The sequence below is a fragment of the Sabethes cyaneus genome, chromosome 3 (genome assembly GCF_943734655.1).
Source record: "Sabethes cyaneus chromosome 3, idSabCyanKW18_F2, whole genome shotgun sequence".
Classification (NCBI taxonomy): domain Eukaryota; kingdom Metazoa; phylum Arthropoda; class Insecta; order Diptera; family Culicidae; genus Sabethes; species Sabethes cyaneus.
This window is the reverse complement of record NC_071355.1, coordinates 2,382,548-2,404,404: the sequence shown is the minus strand read 5'-3', so window position 1 is coordinate 2,404,404 and position 21,857 is coordinate 2,382,548. Positions and strand designations below refer to the sequence as shown.

At 43.2% G+C, this 21,857-nt stretch overlaps 1 protein-coding gene across 1 annotated transcript in view; it reads left to right on the top strand.

The window, feature by feature from the left end:
* The window catches only part of LOC128744396 (REST corepressor), a 32,366-nt gene extending 15,495 nt beyond the window's left edge, over window positions 1–16,871 (top strand). Inside the window, exons 7-11 of the mRNA XM_053841391.1 lie at window positions 13,811–14,208; window positions 14,387–14,633; window positions 14,715–14,882; window positions 15,169–15,492; window positions 15,659–16,871. Of these exons, the coding sequence (XP_053697366.1) occupies window positions 13,811–14,208; window positions 14,387–14,633; window positions 14,715–14,882; window positions 15,169–15,492; window positions 15,659–15,955 (1,434 nt within the window). The 3' untranslated portion in view covers window positions 15,956–16,871. The remainder of the gene's footprint in view (window positions 1–13,810; window positions 14,209–14,386; window positions 14,634–14,714; window positions 14,883–15,168; window positions 15,493–15,658) is intronic.
* Window positions 16,872–21,857: the final 4,986 nt, after the last annotated feature.

Below are 21,857 nucleotides of genomic sequence, written 5' to 3'. Positions count from 1 at the left end.
ATTTTTATTACGCGTTTCGAAGCAGGCGAAATAATAATTAGTTAAAGTGTAACAGTATTACAAGTGGAACGAATGGCTTTGATATTTATAAATTAGATTTAATGCTTGTGAGGCGAATTGTTTTTAACATACTTTGAAATACATTTCTGGCCTAAGTTATATTTGGCAAAAGTGACCATTTGTTTGAAATTTTTAAAGCAGATAGCGTTTTGATGTTCGAGACAATTTTAAATTGAATTTTCCCGAAGTACCAACAGATATATAGAAAATGATCGCGTATAGTAACACATTAGTCTTAGTTTTGTATAGTTATAAATGTTATTATCTACTGACATTTCAGAAATAAACCGTGACGGATTCTCAAAAGACTTTGTAACTGTCGTAAAAGCTAACCGCAGTCATTTGTTTTTCGTCAATTACTTAACATTTTCATGCTATATGCTAAAGCAATTTTTTCGCTAGCGGACCAATGCTGCAAGCGAGGACTGACCGAGGCATGATTTTTAGCGACATGAACTTAGCTATTCTCAATAGCTGCTTCTGCAGCAGCGATGGACTAGAACCATCGTCGAGTGATGAGTGTGGTTGTAACCTACTTACCTGTAAATCGTCAAATGATTTAAGCAGGAAAGACGTTAGACTACTTGGTCTAAAACCTTTTGCTTGCTCGCATGTCGCAGGTCTACCTTTAGGAATATACTTAATAATAATGGTTATTTCACTCAATTGAGTTGATCACTTCATTGAGCGGGGATCGAGACGACAGGAACGTTTTTCATCAAGGCCAGCAGGCCATGATGACCTGACGAATGTTTCTTCTATGTTCAAATGTGCGTGGCCTGAGGACAAAAATCAACGAGCTCTTTCTATCGACAGCTGAGAGCGAATTTGACGCTATATATTTGACCTAGACAGGACTAGACGAGCGCATCAGTTCTTTACAACACGTCTTGGGCACGTTATTCAACGTATTTCCTTGAGAATGTAACTCAGACAACAGCAATAACTTTACATTCGGTGGTGTCTGAATTGCCGCTGGACAACATCATCCCAGCTCTATCGTACGTACGATGGAAAACAACCGCTGCTCTGTAGTGTATATATACCGCCTGATAAAAGTCGGGATATCGATGTGATTAATGCACACATTTCATTCGTCTGTGAGTTGTGCGATGCCTGCTCTGAGCGTAACACTGTGATAGTTTGTGGTGGTTTTAACCGATCGCACATTGAGTGGGAGTCAGCTGCTAATGTGCACCATTCGCCTCTAGTATTATCGATGTCTGTTCGTAGCAATAATGCCGTGGCGGATGCTGTTGCGGTTGAAAGAAGTGAGTTAAACTATCGGAAAATCGATTTTGGCGGACATTGATTAAAACGTTTTATTCGACTGCGACTGGTTACACAGTTTTGTCGTAGTATCTTTCAGTGGTTGGGTTCAAATTTACCGTTTCTGAAGCGGACAACCACCGCCGCATGGTGCACATTTCGTCCCCGACAACCGAGACGTTTAGGCAATAGTGCCCAGACCATCGCCGTTGGAGAACAGCTTTGACTTGAAGCAGTTTTAAATGTGAAGTTATGAACTTTCACCGTACTAAAAACCGATTCTCTTTGTTACATTGTCGGTGATATTGAGTTACGCAGAGTGAATCGAGTTAATGACCTTGAAGTCTTGCTGAACACAAAAATTACGTTCTATCTACATCGTGAATCAATTATCTCCAAGGCATCACGGCAGCTTGGTTTCATCTTTAAGATTGGTCGGAACTTTCACAATGCCCACTGTCTTAAATCGTTGTATTGCACCCTAGTTTGTCCGCTATTAGAAAATTGCAGTCTGGTTTGATTCCTAAGGCAGGTAACTTGAAACTGCGGATTGAACGTGTACAACGGAGATTTGTCCGACGTGCATTGCGATATTTCGAAGATTTATCTCCTTACGTCGGTAGACGTAGATCTAGACACATGGGAACACAGACGCAAGGTGCTACATGCGTTATTTGAAGCTAAAGTTATCAATAGTGAAATTGACATTCGCCTCTATTCTATATACCGATCGGAACCGGATCTGATCAGAAATTGCGCTTCGATCGAAATACATCCTATGCTATAATACACGTCGATCGGGACGTTTGTGATCGGATCGAGCCCGATCGGAATGCAGAATCGAGGCGATTTTTGTATGACAGCCCTATGTTTCTGCCTGTGAGGGAGCAGATAGATAGCTATTGTACTTTGGTTTCATAGCCAGGAACTTTGCAACGGCGAAGTCAATCTACGCCAGTCTGAAAGCGGAGTCTAGCAGGATTGGGCTAAAAGTAAATGTGTCAAAGACCAAATACATGAAAGGAAGAGGTTCAAATGAAACAAGCGCGCCTCTTATGGATGGTAACCGTTGACGGGCGTACGCCGTACGATGCTGATAATGTACAAATCCTTTCTAAGACCGGTAGTTCTTAATGGACTTGAAGCTGTGGAAAGCACTGTGGACGATATTTGGCGGGGTACAAACTAAAAGCGGAGAGTAGCAAAGGCGTATGAATTACGAGCTACAGGCACTGCTTGGAGAGATTCCCATCGTACATCTGGCGAGGGTCGGTAGGTTACGATGGGCTGGACACGTCGTATGGATGCCGAACGACAGTGCGACGAAAACAGTTCTTCAACAACTCCACCGGCACCAGGAACAGAGTGGCTCAACATGCAAGATAACTCGACCAGGTCGAAAGTGATTTGCGACTCCTGAGACGACTGGGAAATTGGCTAAAATCGAATTGAATGGAGCCCGAGCCACCCTCAATCTAAAGTGACTTCTGAATCGTTTCAAACTTCAGGGCCCACACAGCATGGAAAATCACTATAAAAAAGACATTCCAACATTCCAATGTCGTTCGTCAGTAACCGCTATTTCGACCGAAATTTCGAATCTTATTAACCTGATAATCTTTAACCTGATAATGATTAACCGATTTGGACAGCCGATTTGCCTCGCCGTAAGTGGAAACGTTTTTGCAGAACCTGTGCTATGCCAGCTCGTGCATGCAGAAGAGAGCCTTGGCATAGGCTTTCCAGACTTACTTGAAAGGTTCCACGCCATCCCTACGACGTCTATTCCAGGCTCTCCTGGATCGCTTCTTTAGTTCCACGAGATGAGTGTTCCACCATGGTTTTCCTCATTTCTTGCGCAATTAAAGATGTGACCCCTCAAACCCCTCAAAAAGTTGCCAGTCGGAAAAGGTATGGCCAAGTGGAGGCATTAGGTAGGAGCTTGGGATGACCAGAGCTATGCTGGAAGTTCCTTCACCGATAGGAGTACTATACTGCCATGAATCGCATAACAGTCCCGTTTTCTATAGAGTCTCCTATATAAATGGGATAAATAAATATAAATATAAATACGATTCACGGCAGCATAGCTTTGATCACCTTATTGGCATTCATTGGAGTTACGAATGTTCTCAGTCTACTTCAGGAATTCCATCCACGATTTCCATGGCTTCTACAAAAAACCCTTCGACACTCTGCCGGGTGGCCTTACCGGCAGTCATCTTCAGCGTCATCGTGCCCTTGGCGATCTGCCACTACTTCTCCGTATTGGCCACGAAATTATTGGAGTAGATCTTCCACTGGAGGTTCACACCACCGGGCGGCCGGAACGGTACCAGGCTTCCGTTCAATGCGCTCGGCTTTTGGAGGGAGACATTGTGGTAAATACTGGCTATAACCGGCGGAAACGAAGTGTGTCACGATGTCTGACTTGTTTGCGACGGGTTAGAGCTAGCAATACCAACAAACCATCGAGCGTAGTTGCTTGAGAATCCTTCCATGTAATAGTCAATTTCATTATACCAACTTTAACCCACGTGATGATTTGTTTGTGAGAATTGAGAAGTGCCATGTTTGCTTCAGACCTTAAGGATTTCGGTTGGTAATCCACTCCATCATCCAGCCTTCCACATATATGATATTAATAATAATACAATTAATAATATGATATTAAGATGAAATGTGGTATATATGGGTAAAAACAACAATCTCACCAGTAGTCCTTCGAATGGAATAGAGTTGCGTCCTTTGAGTTTCCATAAGTGCTTCTAATAATTAATTTAATTTTTTCTTCTGGTATCCATGTAGTATTGAAACTCGTTTTGACCAAAGTTTTAATTATATATCAGGAGGTGCTTCATAAGCTGAAACGAAAAACTAAATAAATAAAATAACTTATATTATGCTTACCTATTAGCAAGGCCGTGTGGCTCCGCCATCTGCCCAAAACCACGGTTTTGACATCAAGCAGCCGGGAACCACCCGTCCCAGTATCGCACCTCCTAGTTTGGCTACTCAATAGGGCATTATCGGGTAAGGTCACGTGGAGGCACCAGGCAGGGGCTTGGGATAGCTAGAGCTAGAGCTAGACGCTTCACGTTTGCCTTCCCCATTTCATACCCATAGTGCTGCCAATTTTTTTCTGTGCACAAAAGGTTGCTACGATTGGCATAAGTAAGCACCATCCGTGCAACCAACGTGTAAATACGAAAAACGCTGTTGAAGCCACGACAATTTTTCTTTAATATTGAATCGATTTTGGAAACAGATCGTCCAAATCGTCATAAAATCACTTGAATATACATAACAGAATACTTTTATGAACAATTTGTTCACGAGTGACCTAAAATTTGTTCCAAAACTTAGAAAAACTGCCGAAGTTACCGATATGCGTTTATTTGTGCTTGAATAAGCAAGAATAAACGCGTAACAGTCACAGCATGCCTTGATCCTTGCGCTGTCGGTGACTCGGCAGTATTTTCAAGACCACGTGTCGTTGTTGTTTTGATAATTTACGTGCTCGTTCAATTCAATTGTTCAAAATGTCCTTTTTGACTCAAATCTCTTCCTGACCTTTTCGCCTTTTTACTGTAATTTGTTATCTTGAGTTTATAGTGAGGTCGCATGATGGGGTTTGTTTGACTCAGAAGCTGGTTGCTTCCTTGTGTGTCCGGAACACTCCCAGAACGTGTCCGAGTATGACCAATGTGCTTCTGGACACTATATGTGACAACAAATGAAGTATTTCAAACTAGTTTTGCAATTTCGAGTACCGACTTAGAGATGCCCCATATTGTATTTTAGTTAAATTCAGAAACTGATCCCCGTAGGGTTATCCGGAACAATCACGGACATGTTTAGATGTGGCCAATGACGTCTTGAACTCTTTGGACGACTACCAATAGTCTAGATTTGCAAATCCGTGTATTTATAGGTGTCACATGATGGGTTTGTTGCGATTCAAGGTGCTTCTATGTTCAAGTCCCATATATTCCGGAACTTGTTCCCGCTGTAACTTCGGAATCGTACATCCGATCCAAATTCTCCTCAATAGTGTTTTTCTAGGCCATAAAATCTTCCGTTTGGTAGTTGCTGTAGTCGAATCGGTTCAGACATTTCCAAAAAAAAAACAGATGCTTATTGATATATTTTTACTACTGTGACTGTTATGCGTTTATTTGTAATATGGGACTGACATAGTTTGATATTTTTTTCAACATCTTGGGAACAAACATAACTTTTTTGTTTGAAATATTGAAAGAATAGTTAATTTAAAGATGATTCCCAGGTTTATCTCAGAAGTGGTGAAAAGTCAGATGAGACTGTTATGCATTTATGGGCAGAATAGGAGAAATGTAAATAACTATCAACCCATCTCTGCCACTTAACTCCATACCAAACTGTGTAAGCTCGTCGTGTAGGCGTCTATAGTTGCTTTCTTGAAACAACATATTGTGGACGATCAATACGGCTTTATGCCTCAGCGCTCCACAGCTACAGCTTTTATTATATGAGAGTTGTAAACCTTCATACAGATAATTAATTGTTTCGTTTATTTAATACCACTGCACATCCCTACGATAAAACTGAACCTTGTCGTGGTGTAGAGCTTATTAACTAATCAGTAAATGAACAGCGGTCACGTTTACTTCTAAATGTGGGTCTATGTCAAAATACTTTTGTGATTTCAAGTGGGACTCGGGGTAAAAATTTACCAAATGTGATTGTTGCGTTGTTCAGAAAGTGCTTTTATTCCGTTTAAGAATAAGGCCAGTACGGGGATCTCTGATAATTAATAGATGAATGTTTCTGGGTTAGCTCTGGCTTAGGGTTAGTAAGGGGATGTAAGCGGGATACCAGATGCGGTTGGGTGTTGAAGGACCACTTCATAATAATTACGGGTAATAACAGAAGTGCTTAGGAAAATTAGGTCAATTCGTGTCGTGTGTTCGAGTCTCGGCTAGGCGGTGCTGCTAGATAGAGTCAGTAGGATTTTTGCACTGGCCCCGTGGCTGTCCTGTGCTCTGATGGCCGCCCGCGGGGTCTGTCGATGGGAAGGGGTCGAGTCTTAGAGAGACGTTTAAGCCCAGAGCTTTACTGCACTAGCTCTTTGGTCTCGAGGGTTGGAAGGCGGGTGAGTCTCTATATTTTGAAGCTTCTGTCGACTACCGTGAACGTCCAGCTTGTGCTGCGCTCAATTTACTTTGTATCGTGGAACATTGCATGAATGCTAAGGGGATGAAAGATTAAATTTGCCCTGATAAGTTGATAACCACTAATGCTCCGAAATTTGTCTTACCTATTGGTTCATTTGTGGTTGTTTGTGTTGGAAAATTGAAAACGGGCGCGCGGTTGAGGACCGGTGTCAGGCGGGGCTGACGAATTCTCCACTTCTTCACTATACCACATTTTGCAACTCGAGTGGTACAAAAAGGTCAAAGCACATTTACATAATTTTCTTCTCATCATCATCACCGTCATCATTATATTTAAAATATGACATTGCGGCCTTTGGCAGAGAAATCTTAGAGTCAGTTCGTGGAGTCCGCGCAGGGTCGGAACGCCTCCGTCTGCGTGTGTTGGCGTGACGGCTATGCTTGGGGCTCTACCTGTGTTTTAGTGGGCGACATTGCCTGTCTCGTCAGGTGTAGAACTGATGTTTGAGATCTCCCTGACACTTTGTTGACATCACAAAAGGTTCCAGCGCAGAGTTTTATACGTTATTAAGGGACCAGTTGGATAACCCGAAAAAAAGGGAAAAAAGTGTAATTTGATGAATGTTCCTTGCAGCATTTTTCCTTAGCTTTCCGATGGTGGCCTTAAAATTAAAATCGGTTGGGGGATCATGGCGAAAACGGCGATTTTTTGATAAAATTCAACATGATGGTCAAATCCAAGATGGCCGCCATTTTTTTGCACTTGGTTTATAAGCCCTATCTCTCCTCTTTATAAATCCGTGTCGTTTGTAGTTTGTATCATGGCGAATTTTGAAAATATCACAATAATTATATGAAAATTGTGAACCTTGCTTCAAATAACTTCTTGTTTTATTCAGTTAATGCCATTGCACACCTAATTTTATGAATGTTTCATGTAGCATTTTTTCTCAGCTTTCCAATGGTGGTCTGTGACGAAAACGGCGATTTTTTGATAAATTTCAATATGGCGACCAAATCCAAGATGGCCGCCAAATTTTTTTACTCCATTTGAAAGCCCTGTTCTTCTTCTTTACAGAACCGGGCCATTTGTTAGTTGTTTCATGGCAAATTTATGAAATATCACATGATATAGATCTCAAGGTTTGCTCCAAATTCAACTTTTCTTGAAACTGTTAGGCCCCTTGGCGAACGAGGGGTCCACTATTTCGAGGTATCAAAAGTGTAATTCTTATTTTTTAACCATTTAAAACCAATTAAGCGCAAAAGTACGAATATTTGAAGACCTCGTGTGAGTAGTGGCCCCGTTTTAGCGAGAATTACTCTTCTGTCAAACAAAGTCATTGAGCCTTTTACTAATTTCGACGCAGACCGCTCTGAAAATTCATGAAGATGATTGCATTATCAGTTCTTTTTTCATCGATTTGAAAACTGGTGTTTTAATTGTTTTTACCAAAAACGGCGAGGCTAGAGGTCTCGGAGCGCCCGAGCCACGCGCTAAGAACGTAGAGAGTACACTCTGCAGGCTTAGCTCTTATTATGTAAAGTTCGTCTACCCCAGGCGACGGTGGATGAATACACGAAACAGAAGCTGAACGTATGAAGTGAAATCTGCCGCAGGCAGAATAGGACAGAACTATCTCCACTAGAAGAAGTCGGTCAGCAACCTAGAGTAGATGGGGAAAATTCTCCACGGTTAGCGTAGGCTACGACACAGGGTCTTGAAGGTAATTAAAAAGGATCCTGGTTTTGGAGGCTGAATTTTAAGGCTGGCTGTTAAGGAAGCAATGTTGCGAATCGAGCCAGAAGTCAACCATGCCTAATTACACACGAAAGAGCGCCAACGCTTACGTCGCACACGCAGGCGTAAAAGAAACAGCCGCCGATGCGGTGTGTAGACGTTCTGCTACCCACACACTCGCGCAGGCACATCCTCACATCGTCTTTTTTCATAGCTTATTCTCGAGTCAAAAAACTCGAGGGGAATCAGCTTCCCGTGAGGCTGCTGGCGCTGGGATACAAATTGTGCATTACTTTTTCTTTTCTTCTTCGTCATCGCCCTCGATCCTACTCACGAGCGGGAGTGCGAGCCGTCGCGAGTAAACGGTATCAGCAGATCGGGCTGCAACGACGAGCGACGACTGTAGCTGTTAGCTAAACACACACTTACAAAAATTTGTTGCAGTGTTGTTACAAAGCTTCTATAGTGCATCAGATCGAAGTCTGTTTTCTCGGTTCTACAACCTTGAGCATCAGAAATACGTTATCCAGCAGCTTGGCTAGCAGTAAGGCAGCGAAGAGCTCTAGCTTAGAAATGGTCATCTCACCAAGAGGGGTTATCTTTCTTGGATTTACTGCACAGGTAAACACACGCACCATAGGCGTATTTGGATTCTAGGAATCACGAGATTGTTGAGCTGACGTAACTTGCCTTCCATCGGGTCATCCCATCAAAGAATTGGCAGCCCACAGACACTGCATGATCATCTTCGCTTCGACGATCGCCGGTAATACGACCCTCGGAAGACCAAACAAATTTGCGAGTTGGGTGATTTGTCAAACAGGGAAAGGTCTTTCTTCGGGTCCTACAGGAGTACCAAAGCTTTGCTCAGCTAATTGGCATTGGAGTCCTGAAACCAGTTTTCCTTGAATCCGGCTTCTTCTACTCATATGACAGTTGGTCGGAACGTTAGCTATATCCGATAAAAATATGGATAATGGCATAAAGAACATGCTCTTTCATGACCTTGGCGAACAGCAGCTTCTCTGTGTTAGCCACGAAATTATCGTAGTAAATCCTCCGTGTGAGGTTCGACCTACAATTTTTTATCGGTAGCTGCTGGTGGTCGTTGAGAGCGTTGACGGTCTTTGGTACAACGCTTATATTCGGTCGGTCCATTTCCTCCCAGCTAGCATCAACTCGTATATCAATGTACGAGAACTATCGTACATATCTCCTAACAAACTCGAAATCGTAACTAAAGCTGGGTAAAGTGGGACCAAGTTGATTTTCTATCGTATATAATGATAATAACTGACATACATACGATTTTCAACACAGAATCGTATAGTAGTACGGAGCGACTCGCGCTTAATCGGATATTATCGTATAAGCCAGTTTTATATTTCGGTCTAGTTATACAATCTGGACCCAAATTTGATGTAAAATCTGGTCCAAAACCTGACAAAAAAAATGCGGTCCAAAAACTGGTCCAGAATCTGTTTCAAAATTTATTACAAAATTTGGAACAAAAAGAGGTCCAAAATTTAGTGTAGGTTCAGAATCTGGTTGGCGGTTTAAAATCTTGTCAAAAGTAATACTCTTGGAAGGTATGTAGATTTGCCTTGCAGCAGTTGGACCTTTTAGAAACTACCTTTGGTTTTTTATCCGCTACTCGGATGGCGCCCGTTTATCCAGCTCCTTTAAGGCTTCTGACTCTAGGCCTAGTGCAACCTCTTGGCTTGGCGTGGCTATCAATCAGCACAGGTGTCATCCCAGCAGTATGGAAATCAGCATAGGGGAAGGGCGGTAAAGACGGACACCTTAAGGTAAAGACCCAATAACTACTCAAATATAACTGTATTGATCGCAATTTTCGTACAAACCGAACCTTTAAGTCTCTGTCTAATAAAGTTACAACGTGTGCTGGAAAATTTCTTCCAAAATTTATGCTTTTTTTAATATTATAAACATCATGTATAAATCAGAGTTTCTGCGCATGGGCGGGAAAGACGGACACTTGATATGGGAAAGACGGACACTCGCAAAAAGGTGTCACGCGTCGTCGAATTATCAGTAGTAAGAAAGATTAGCATATTTCATCAAATATTTAGGAAAGAATTGGTTTGGGAAAACCCCCTTCCCGATCCTCCCTTTGAGCGAGAAAATAGAACGGTTCCCTTCAATATTTTAAGTAGTGACGAATTAATCGTTTCTAAAAGTTGGCTTATTCCAACTGTTATATTACCCTCTGGTTACTTTTTCATATATAATATGTAAGTATTTGCAATGTTAAATCATTGTTGGGCAAAATGGGTTCAAAATCTGTGTATCCGTCTTTCCCTACCGTTGGGTGTCCGTCTTTCCCGACTTGGATACCATTTTTTCAAACTTCAATAACTTTTTACTGAATATTCGAAAATTCACTAGGTTTCCAATGGATATTCAGTGAAAGATCAAACTAACGCAATGTTGTCGGTTTAGCATGAATATGTTGTTTTTTAACGATTTACCAGCTATTTTCTCTACACGCAAAATTACATCGGTTAGCGTAAATACGCATTTTTTCTTTGTTTTGCTTATAAATTTGACAACCGCGCTGCTAAAAATCGGCAGTTTAGTCCAAAAGTGTTAATTCAGTTTATAGAAACATTTCCCATCATTGATTTGCTTCAAAAAATTATGGTTTATGAACTATAACAAGTGTCCGTCTTTCCCGCAGTGTCCGTCTTTACCGCCCTTCCCCTACATACTTCATCTACATAAAGAGGGGAATAGGAAAAATGTAAGTGTAAACCAACTGTGTGAGCTCGTCGTGCATGCGCCTATATTTGGTTTCTTCGAAAATTATATTGTAGAGACGATCAATACGGCTTTAATACCTAAGCGCTCCACGACAACCAGTACTCAAACTTTCACATCTTATGCAATAAAAATCTTCGACGACCGGTCGCAACTAATGCTTTTACAATGATCTTTGTAGTGCTACCATGGTTCTTACGATGGTTTAATTTATTATTGTCCAATCACCATCGACGGTGTCATCCCGAGATCTGTCACTGCTTACTCTGGAGTCCCACAAGGCAGCCGTCTCGGGTCTTTGGTCTTTCCCGTCTACTTCAAAGATGTAAACTTCTCGCTTTAACGGGCGCGACTTTCGTTGCTGACCATTCTTAAGCTATTGCGAATGTGGAGGAACCGACCGATGCCGCGATTCTCGAGGAACTGCTGTTGAATTACTTATTGCAAATGTGAAGTCATTACATTCTTGATAAGGAGGGTTCGCAAGTTGACCGTGACTGCGTGAATGTGTACGCTTCCTGCATTTAACTTGCGCTTCAAAAACGATTAAACTTGTGAGACTGCAGCCTACAATCCATCCATATATGGCCACCTTATGGGGAGCATAAGGTGACGTATCTTTTGTTTCTCTTGAATAGCAAAACTAAGGTGCTACATTCTGTAATCGATACTTGACCTTCTGTTTTTAAACGACAGACTTCGCAGCTAGCTGCAGGACAATTGCAGGTCCAATTGCTACGATCCTATTGATTTTGACAGCCTCTCCCAGCCGAGATTCGAACATACGACGAGTGACTTATTAGGCGAGCATCCTACCTCGATGGCAACTGGGAGACAAGTAAAATGTTCGTTTGTGTCGGACGGCGTCCAACCGACTTCTGCCACGCACGTGAGGTGGTTGTTTTTTTGTAGTATTGAATCATACGATAGGGCGGTTGCTATTCGTTAGTGTGGCGACTGCAAATCAATTGACTATTTTACAGTCATTCGCTGCTCCAAACGGTAAAAGAAACTTGCTCAAAATGAAAATGTAAAAAAAAAGATCAGAACGCATTCGTTTTGCTGTACAATCAGAGGTATGACTTGAGTTGACCGAATCGAGTCAGTGAAGCAGAGATCTTTTCAACTAGCAAGCCTTGAGCTACGTTGCATATCCATTGACCTGGAATGTATTTGGTAATACAAACAAACAAACGTTCACATGGAAATAGCATTCTTTTGGTGGAAGAAGATTGGTAAGACGCCCCAAATTTGGCCAGAACTGCCATGAACAAACACCATCCTTTAGAATCGTTATAAAAAAATGATTGATTCTAGTTCAGCGGTATTTGGCGAAATTCAAATAAAAAAGAAACGTTTCTATGCGCATGTTTGTTCGTCGGAAAATCGCCAAAATCGTTTAGCCTGAAACACTTAACTACAGCTCCTGTGGATGCTTATATAATCGCGTTGAAATACCAAAGAGAGCAATAGAATTATAAAAAAGTAAAAGAAAAATGAAAGGACATCACGGAATAAGAAATAAAAGACGGGAATGAAATATCCAGCTTGTTCTGTATTCTAAAACAGGAAACACCATTCCAGCGGAATTCTAATCAAAAACATACTCATGTAACTAGTTTTTAAATATGCACGAATAAGAAAAAGCTTGGAGGGTTTGTTTCTCTTCATAGCAAAAAGGCGAATTCGAAAATCAAATAGATTCACCGAGCATCAGCAAACGAAATGCGCAGGATGTACCGCTGAGAGGAATCCCAAGGAATCAAGTGGAACCAGAAATAATACCTCTTTCCATTCAACTCCTTGAAATCAAGCGAAAGGAAAAAAGCGTGGACCTCCCGTACCAAACGATCGTTGGAAGTATCTTCGCTAAGAAAGGCTAAGTGATACTCCGGACCCTTCGGGGGATGAACTAAGGGCATTTAGACCTGATGCCAGGCTGCAATTGGCCAACGATATAGCGCCAACGGCCAACGAAAATAAAGTCGTATGGTTCAAAGGTTGCCCAAAAAAGTACAGATCAGGAATCAAAAACCACACGACCCCTACCCTAGCCGTATCTCCTAGCTTGGCTGCTGAATTATACAAATTGGAGTATTTTCAAATATGGCCACGTCGAGGCGCTAGGTGGGGGCTTGGGATGGCTAGAGCTAAGCTGGGCGCTTCTTCCTAGCAACTTTCCTATCAATTTCATACCCCCGAGCATCATTTATTGTTTCTTTGTTAGTTTTCAGTGTGACCTTTTGTTAGCAGATTCAAAAAATAACTTAAGTTTTGTATATTTCATGGAGTTTGCATTTAAAAGAACGTTCTTATCACAAGAATCGTTTACTTAGTTATTATTTGTTGAATATTTTTAGGAAAAACTAGGATTAATTAACATTGAGAATACGACTCGGAATAACATTGGTGGTGGCAATGTTTGGATATCTTAAAAATAATTTTATGACTTACAAAAAAGAAGTAGGTAGGTATAATTCGCAGGCATTAATCCGCGTCACACTAATCTGATGTGAATCAACTTCGATATCCGCGGGTTCTCTTTTGTCAGTTCCATAGCTATTCTTCTATCTTTGAAATAGGCCATCAGTACTGGGGCAGGTTGTTACAGTTCATTGTTGGTTTCCTTCCCCTTGTCGAGTGTTTCTCTCCACAATCAGATCAATAATTTCGTATGCTTTCAATGAGGACTTACAACATTTCAAATCTGTCACACCTTGCCAATACTATTCAGTCGATCTCCCTGACGTACCTTCTTTTTCCTTTTTGCATACAATTCGGGTTCGACGGCGTCTCGCGACAGCAGCTTCCGGCGGCTAGTACGGGCGGTATTACGGTTGCTGCTAACTCCGGTGCAGCCAGTTCCACCGTCGCCAGCGGAACCGGGTCAAACGTTACCCCCAGCACGAACGGTACAACACAGAACGATCAGAACGCCGATGGTGTCGGGTCCGGTGCTGCTGCAGCTGCTACCGCCACGGCCGCGTCTTCTACCACTGCCAGCACCCGATCGAATCAAGCGGCGGATACAGAAGGCGGAGATGGAACGACGGTTCCGACCGCGGCCACTAACGGCAATACTGGTACACAACAGTCGGCCTCTTCAAACTCGCTCAATTGTTCCGGTTGCGGGGTGACCTGTAGCGAGCTGAACACCACTCCCCAGGGGAAACTGTGCGGAAGTTGCTACCATCATTGGAGGTATAACCACCGCATTTTTTTTCTAAAGTTTAATTTTTGTTTGTCCCGCTCTCTTGCACCGTGTTTTGCACTGTACTTTAAACTTCTTGCTCACTTCTCAAGAATTCACTACATTCACACAATAATGAGTCGTTCTTTGTCTGTTCTGTTTCTCCCCGATTTTCTCTTTCTCTTCTAGACGTACCGGGGTGTTGCGTCCCACGTCCGGTCCGACTTTCATGAACAAACGCGCGCGAAATTCGACCCTGTTGGGCAAGTCCGGTGACAGTCACAAGCGTAGGCCCCCGCGGGGAATGTACATCAACCATGACGACATCGTGAAGCTGGCCAATTCGGCCCAGATCGCCGGCAGCACGGGTGAGGGCAAACCGTGCGAGGACCTGCTGGCCGGCATGGATAGGGAAATCGTTTCGCTCTGGAGTCAAGTAAGAAGAGGAGTCAAGTTTCTTGTGGTTGTCCTGTCATCAATCAAGTTTCGTTTTTTTTTCACCTTTCACCGGTTTAAGATTCAACTTAACAAGCAGTGCGTTAGTGGGTTGAAACATCAGATTGAACTGTATCCCGAGATGAGCCACGCGGCGGAAACGGCGACCGTACGTGTCAGCTCGCGCTGGAATAACGAAGAATTGCTGCTGGCCGTGCATGGTGTGCGCAAGTACGGGCGGGACTTTCAGGTAATCGTTCGTTGAATGGTGGTTGTCCACTTGGTCAGTTTTTGGTCCGTTTCATGCTATTCCCTAAAACATGTAATTTTGTTTGAAATTGTTGTGCTATGAAAACAATCGCAGCATGCGTAGCATTTCATCTGTCGTCATAGTTGAGATGCTGTCTGCTTCCTTTGAGCAATTATTTTGTCTTTTCAAAGAGGCTTTGTTATTGGCATTTCATTAACCAAAAGCTGGGCCGCCGAATTGTTAGCCCCCACGGAATGAGATGTGATTTTTTACTCTCGTTTTGTAGGCCATAGCCGATACTATCGGCACCAAGACGGAAACTCAGCTCCGCACGTTCTTCGTCAACTACCGACGAAAGTACAACCTAGACAGTGTTCTTAAAGACTACGAAGCGGATCAGAAACAGCTTCAGGAACAGCTGAACAATAACAACAATACCAACAGTAGCAGTAACAGTAACCAGAAGGAAGACGACTCGGCCACGACGATCAGTGAGCTGGAAAGTGCCGACACTAGCTCAACCGTCGGCGATAAGCCCGCGGATTTGGACGAGGGTAAAAAGTCCTCGGGCAAAAAATCTGCCCCTCTGGACAGTAGTGAGATTATGGAGGTAAATAGGATGATCGGAATGAGCGTTGAGTGCGAACGAAACTATCTAACCCAACCATCAACATCATCTATCACATCCACACTAACCAAAACCAAATCGAACCATAGAATAAGATCACCCTCATCACTATTCCATATTCTCTCTCTCTGTGTCGAAAACCTTACAGATTGATCTGGTGGACGATGAGATGGTGAACGGGAAAAAAGCCGAAACCGATACGGACACCTTTGACGGAGCGAGCAGCACAACGCAGACTGCGTCCGGTGTACCGTCCGCTGCCTCTCTGGCGAGCGGCTCGCTAACGTCGGGAACCCCTGCCTCTTCTACCGTTGCTGCGGCCGCAGCTGCGGCTGCCGCTGCTGGACAGATCGACGGTGGCACCGCGATGGATGTTGACGATCAGTCCAGTTCCAGTGCGAAACTGTCGGACTCGGCCAGTAACAGCACAATCATCATAAAGTAAGAGCTGAAGCTTACCATCGGCGCGGCGTGAAAGTCGCGATGATGATTGAGCTATTTCCCTTTATTTTGTACTCGGATTCTTTATTCTACCGTTCGACAGCTGTTTACTGTTGCTAACATTTCTTTTCCGTGTTCGTCAATGCACCTTCCCCCTGTCGAATGTTGTGTATTATTTTATAATATTTTGTTCGTTGTAGAGACGCTACACGTCGGCGTCCCAATTTCCTCTCAAATGTATGAATTTCTTTGAGCAAAAGCGGGTACTATTTAGTTGCCACAAGCTACCCAACTAATGCGTAACTTGTATGCTTAAGATTGCTTTAAATAATCTTCTGCTTTAAATAAAATATATAGTTTCAATCATTTTCATTCGTCTTAGAGAAGAAGAAAATAAGCAAACATATTTTTAACTTGTATTCAATTTAAATAGTTGTGTTCCAAAAAACTTTTAGCTAGGAAACTCTTACACAAAGCAAAGTCGCCTGAAGAAATGGTATTAGACAACTCTCATATACACATAAATATATAGAACCAAAAAAAAAAAACAAACAAACAAAAGTTACACCCAATTCTCAATGCTTGGATTGAGAACAAACAGCTGCTTACAGTACAGTATGCCCTTAAAACGTTGCAGGTTAAACATTACAGACACATAGACAAACAAACAAATAAGAAAACGAGAAGAAAAAAAAAAATGATTACAAAACCGTTACATTGCAAGCATTATAGACGCCCGTTATTCGATTGCTATAATTGAAACCGCCTGGACCGCCTGGAAAGGCGGGCGGGAAAGGCGCAAAAAAAGATGACTATTTAAAAAGTTATAACATAATGAAAATCAAACTAATTGATAGCGTATGATAGAAACACTAAAATAAAAAAAAACAACACCGACACATCTTTGAATCACTATTAAATGAGCGAAAAATACTTTGTGTTAGCGTTGGATTTATTTGCCGTTTGAAGAAGTGTCCCCCCGTTTAACTGTCCCGACGTGCAGCGTTGGTGTGTGTTTGAAGGAGTTCCAAAGGTTGGTAGGTATGCTGGATCGAAATTGGTTTGCTTCGGAAAAACTTTCCAAGAAATCCTTATATATGCTAGGCGTTCGGTGGAATTTATTGGTAAGTAGATCCATATATTTGTTCATTTTATCAATTTATCTGAATTAGTTATGCTTAAACCCTCTTTCTTCATTTGAATTTGTACCCTATTCCCCCTTTCAGAAATATAGCCACTTGTACAACTACTATCGTTCCAAATGCAAGAGAAACGTACCTCTTTACCCGTTTGAACCTTCCTCCCCTCTTGTAAGAGACCGTCTCCCTGATACTTTTGTGTCAAAAAAACATGTGTTTGACAAACAATGTTTGCTGGAGAACCGGAGTTACGGCAGAACCGATTGGCTCTTGTCGTATCAAGAATTCCTCTCCATTGTACTCGGTCCTGGGCTACTCGTCGCCAATTCTTTGCGCGTCTCGACAAACGCAAGTCGGTTTCAACCTGGCCGCGCTATCTAGCACGTTGGGCCCCTCTATTCCTGCTGCTGGTGGGGTTCTTACAGAGAACAGATTTTACTGCACAGTCGTCTGGCATCCTTGCGACGTGGCTGGCCCACTGTTGTCTTCCAACTTTCGCCAGCTGTGCGATGGGAATCTCTCCAAGCAGTGCCTCTCCGCTTTCCGTTTGTACGTAACATCTTTTGTTCAAATACGGCTAGTGTACGTATGTCTTCCGTAAGCAATGTTACTGTCTCAAGTCCGTAGAGGACTACCGGTCTGATTAGCGTTTTGTGCATCGTCAGCTTTGTGCGGCGGCGTATGTTTCTTGATCGAAACGTCTTGCGTAGGAAACAGTAGGCTCGTTTTCCAGGTTGAATGCGTCGTTGGATCTTCTTACTCGTATTATTGTCGGCGGTGACCAGAGATCCCAAATATACGAACTCATCATCAACCACTTCCAGTTCTTCACCATCAATAGTCACTGTCCGTGGGAGGTAAAGGTTGCTTTCTCTGGAGCCTCTTCCTATCATATATTTGGTTTTCGACACATTGATTCGTAACCCTATCCTCCTAGCCACCGCTTTTAGTCTGGCGTAGATTGCCTCCGCCGCCCCAAGGTTTGTTTAGTAATGATGTCGAGGTCGTCTGCGAAGGCAAGGAGTTGGTTACTCTTGCTGAAGATCGTTCCTCTCGTTTCGATGCCCGCTCACCGGATCACACCTTCAATAGCGATATTCAATAACATACAGAACAAACCATCCCTTTGCCGCAATCCTCTGCACGATTCGAAAGGACTCGAGAGTGTCCCCGAAACGCGCACGTAGCAAATCACTCTCTCCAGAGTAGTTTTGATCAGCCGCGTCAGTCTGTCCGGAAAACCGTACTCGTGCATTATCTGCCATATCTGTTCTCGTTCAACTGTATCGTATGCTGCCCTGAAATCCACGAAAATATGATGCGTGGGCACGTTGTACTCTCGACATTTCTGAAGGATTTGTCGGAGAGTAAAAATTTGATCCGTAGTAGCACGGGCCTCCAAAAAGCCCGCCTGATACTGCCCTTCGAAATCTCTTGCTATTGGGGATAGACGACGCAACAAAATCTGGGAGAGCACCTTGTAGGGGGCGGTGACCAGCGTAATGCCGCGGTAGTTACAGCAATCTAGCTGGTCGCCCTTTTTGTAGATGGGACAGACTACACCTTCCATCCTCTCCTCCCGTAGTTTCTCCTCCTCCCAAATCCTAGAAGTGCCGCTGCTAGCGGTTCTTGGCCATTTTTGTAAAGCTCTACTGGGAGCCGGTCCTTCCCGGCAGGTCTATTATTCTTCAGTTGACGGATTTCTCGCCGGATCTTTTCGAGATCAGGAGCCGGAACGCTGTTGTCGTTTGTAGGCACTCCGACGTTAACTTCCATTGCGTCTCCTGCTGCTATATCGCCGTTGAGGTGCTCATCGAAATACTGCTTCCACCTGTCGACGTAATTCTGCGTCAAAAAGGTCCTGCCAGCCTTATGTGGATAGCGGTCTAATGAAGTGGTTCAAGCAAAGGAAGGAAGTTTCAGAACGTTTGAATCTGTGAACCTACGAACCCCAAAACAAGAAGTATCGATTAGACCCACAGTGCGAAAGCTGTACGATACGATGCTTGCTGGGTATTCGAAGTGCATAGGACACATTCCACGCACTTGTACACCAAGAAATCGGAATTTAAAACTGAATATTTCAACTCATATTATATTGGATATGAACCAGTGATTATTGAACTACAAACTAAAACGTAGTTCTCAACACAATCAATATAGAGAACGTTTAATAATTAGCACATTGAAGTGTACTCATATTAAACAATGGTGGAAAAAGCGGTACTTCTGCGATGGTGTCCTGTTACGAAATGTAACTTGTTATGCCTACCTAAATAACAATCTAAATCAATAAGTTAGAAAGTACATTTAACAGACATAATTTAAAAGTTGTTTAATAACTTAGTCCCAAACGTATTTTTTGCTAGCGGGAGTAAAATGTCAAAATGAAAGTCGGGTCCTCGTCGTAACGGGACAGGCTGGAATGTGTCATAATAGTGGACAATAAAACGTGCGTGAAACTCAGCTATAAATCCTTGTGAGAAGGGCAAATGTCAGACCACTTCATCAGGACCGCATGTGCCGTTAGGCTCAGCAGAAATCCAACTCCTCTTTCTTGAATAGCATCCTTGATTTCGTCGGCGTCTTTTGGGTTCTCTGCTGAATCTTGTCTTTATCTGGAATTCTTACTTCGTGATTAGGCCCTTGCAGCCTGCCGTGTTTTAATCGCTTAACATCCATATTTTTATACATTTGGTTTATGCCCCTGCCACTCCAGATACCGGCAAATATTCACCGTAGGATTTTACACTCAAATACACCAAGAGCTCGAGGGCCGCTGTTCTTCAGCGTTCACCTAGAGTAAACGTCTTGTTGGTAGCGAGTTTTGTGCGAAATGCTGGACTATAGCTGGCCCACGCAGTCCGAAAACGGCTTCGTTTGCAATGGCCATCTGCCCCTTAACTTCTTCGGTAACGTTATTGTACTATGTGCAACAATCCTTTTAACTGAATCTGGGATCGGATCTCGGATAGTTAAACGCATGCGCTTCTACAGTAAGCTAATTTTAGACTGATTTATTGTTAAGAATAATTGGGCATCCAATGCTCATGCCAATAGATAAATGATAAGACAATACCGCTGATGTCTGCTATAAATTATAGCAGCACAGTAGTCAAATTTCACAGCTCGGACACCCGGAATAACTAGATGCCCTCATCTTCCATCGATTAGTAATTTTACAACAACAATCAATGTGATCTCCGTTAACCTTCGTCGTCGTCTCCGCCAAGTTCGTCCAATTCAGAAATAGAACACCAACGATCGTTGTCAAGGACTTCAGCTACCATAAAAGGTCCTTTATATCGAGGCTCTAATTTCCTACTTCCGGGCATGAACTGGTCCTTCTTCACCAATATCAGGTCATTGACCTTGTACCGTTCAGCTGCTTTTCTTCGTTGATCGAAATACTTTTTCTGGGAAAGCTGTCGTTGGCTCGTAGAAGTTGTTGCTTGGGCTCGAAAACTATCCCCGTCACGAACTGCGTTATCAGATCCGTCATGAAGTGCGATAATTAGCTCGTTATACACACAATCTCTGGGCTTGAATGATAAAACCAAAGGTGTAGGTGTAACTCCAGTTATCGAATTCGGTGCATTATTAATCGCCCACTGGATCTGCCTGATATTATCGGCGAAACCCTGGATTTCCATTGCCTCCGTGTCAGGAATTCCGACGCATCTTGGGATCACGAGGTTGTGAAGCTGGTTCAACGATGTATGGAACTCCGTTCACCGCTGAAGTAAGTCGCCTTCCACAGGGTCATCCCATCCAAGGTTGGAAGTCCACAGGCACTCCATAATCATTTTCGCTTCGACAATTACCGGTGACACGAGTCCCTGGGGGTCAAACAACTTCGTGATCTGGGACAGGACACTCCGCTTTGTCACCTGGTCTTCGACCCATGTCGAATCAGGTGATTTGTGGTGAAACAGGAACAGGGTCTTCGGGTCCCACAGGAGTCCCAAAGCCTTCATCACTTTATTAGCACTGGAGTCCTGAATGGGTAACAGGGTTTCTCGATCCGATTCAGGAATTCCGGCATGCACTTCCTCCGAGTTGGAACACCACTTTCGTATAGGGAATCCACCCTTCAGCATCAACATCTCCAGATCACGGCGTAACTTCTTGGCTGATTCGCTCGAATCCACGCTAGACAGGATGTCATCCATGTAGGAATCGTTCAGGATCCCTTCGGCCACTTTCGGATAATTCTTACTCTCGTCACGCGCTAGCTGGATAAGCGTTATGTTCGCTGGAAGTGTTCCTCAAAACGCTCTTCCTCAGTCGTCAACGCTGCTGGCTCGCTGATATCTTTTTGCTCGAAGAACCGCTGCAAGCACACTTCCAATCCATCGGTCACAGCTAGGTTGGCACTCACTGGAAAATCCTCTTCCAATTCGTCGTAGGAGCCAGCTACGATCCTTCCGAACTGCGTCTCGTACAAGGTAGGTAGATGGTTGGCTAGTTTGATTTGGTCTCGCTTCAAAATGTCGAAGAAATGTCCAACACCAATCAGCATATCCACTAAACGAAACGTCGACCAACACAATACCTGTTGGAATATGCCAGGAATCCACTCTGACATTTGCAGAGGGAATAGTGCCTGTCACTTGCGGTGTGACCAAGCAGTCAACATTGGCGGTGTAATCGTTGTAGCTGGATGTCATTCTTATCACCACTCGATGACGTATCTGTGATCGCGCACCTCCTACGCGAACTACAGGGACATTAGCTGGATATTTCGGTAGGTCCAGTTTCTTCACA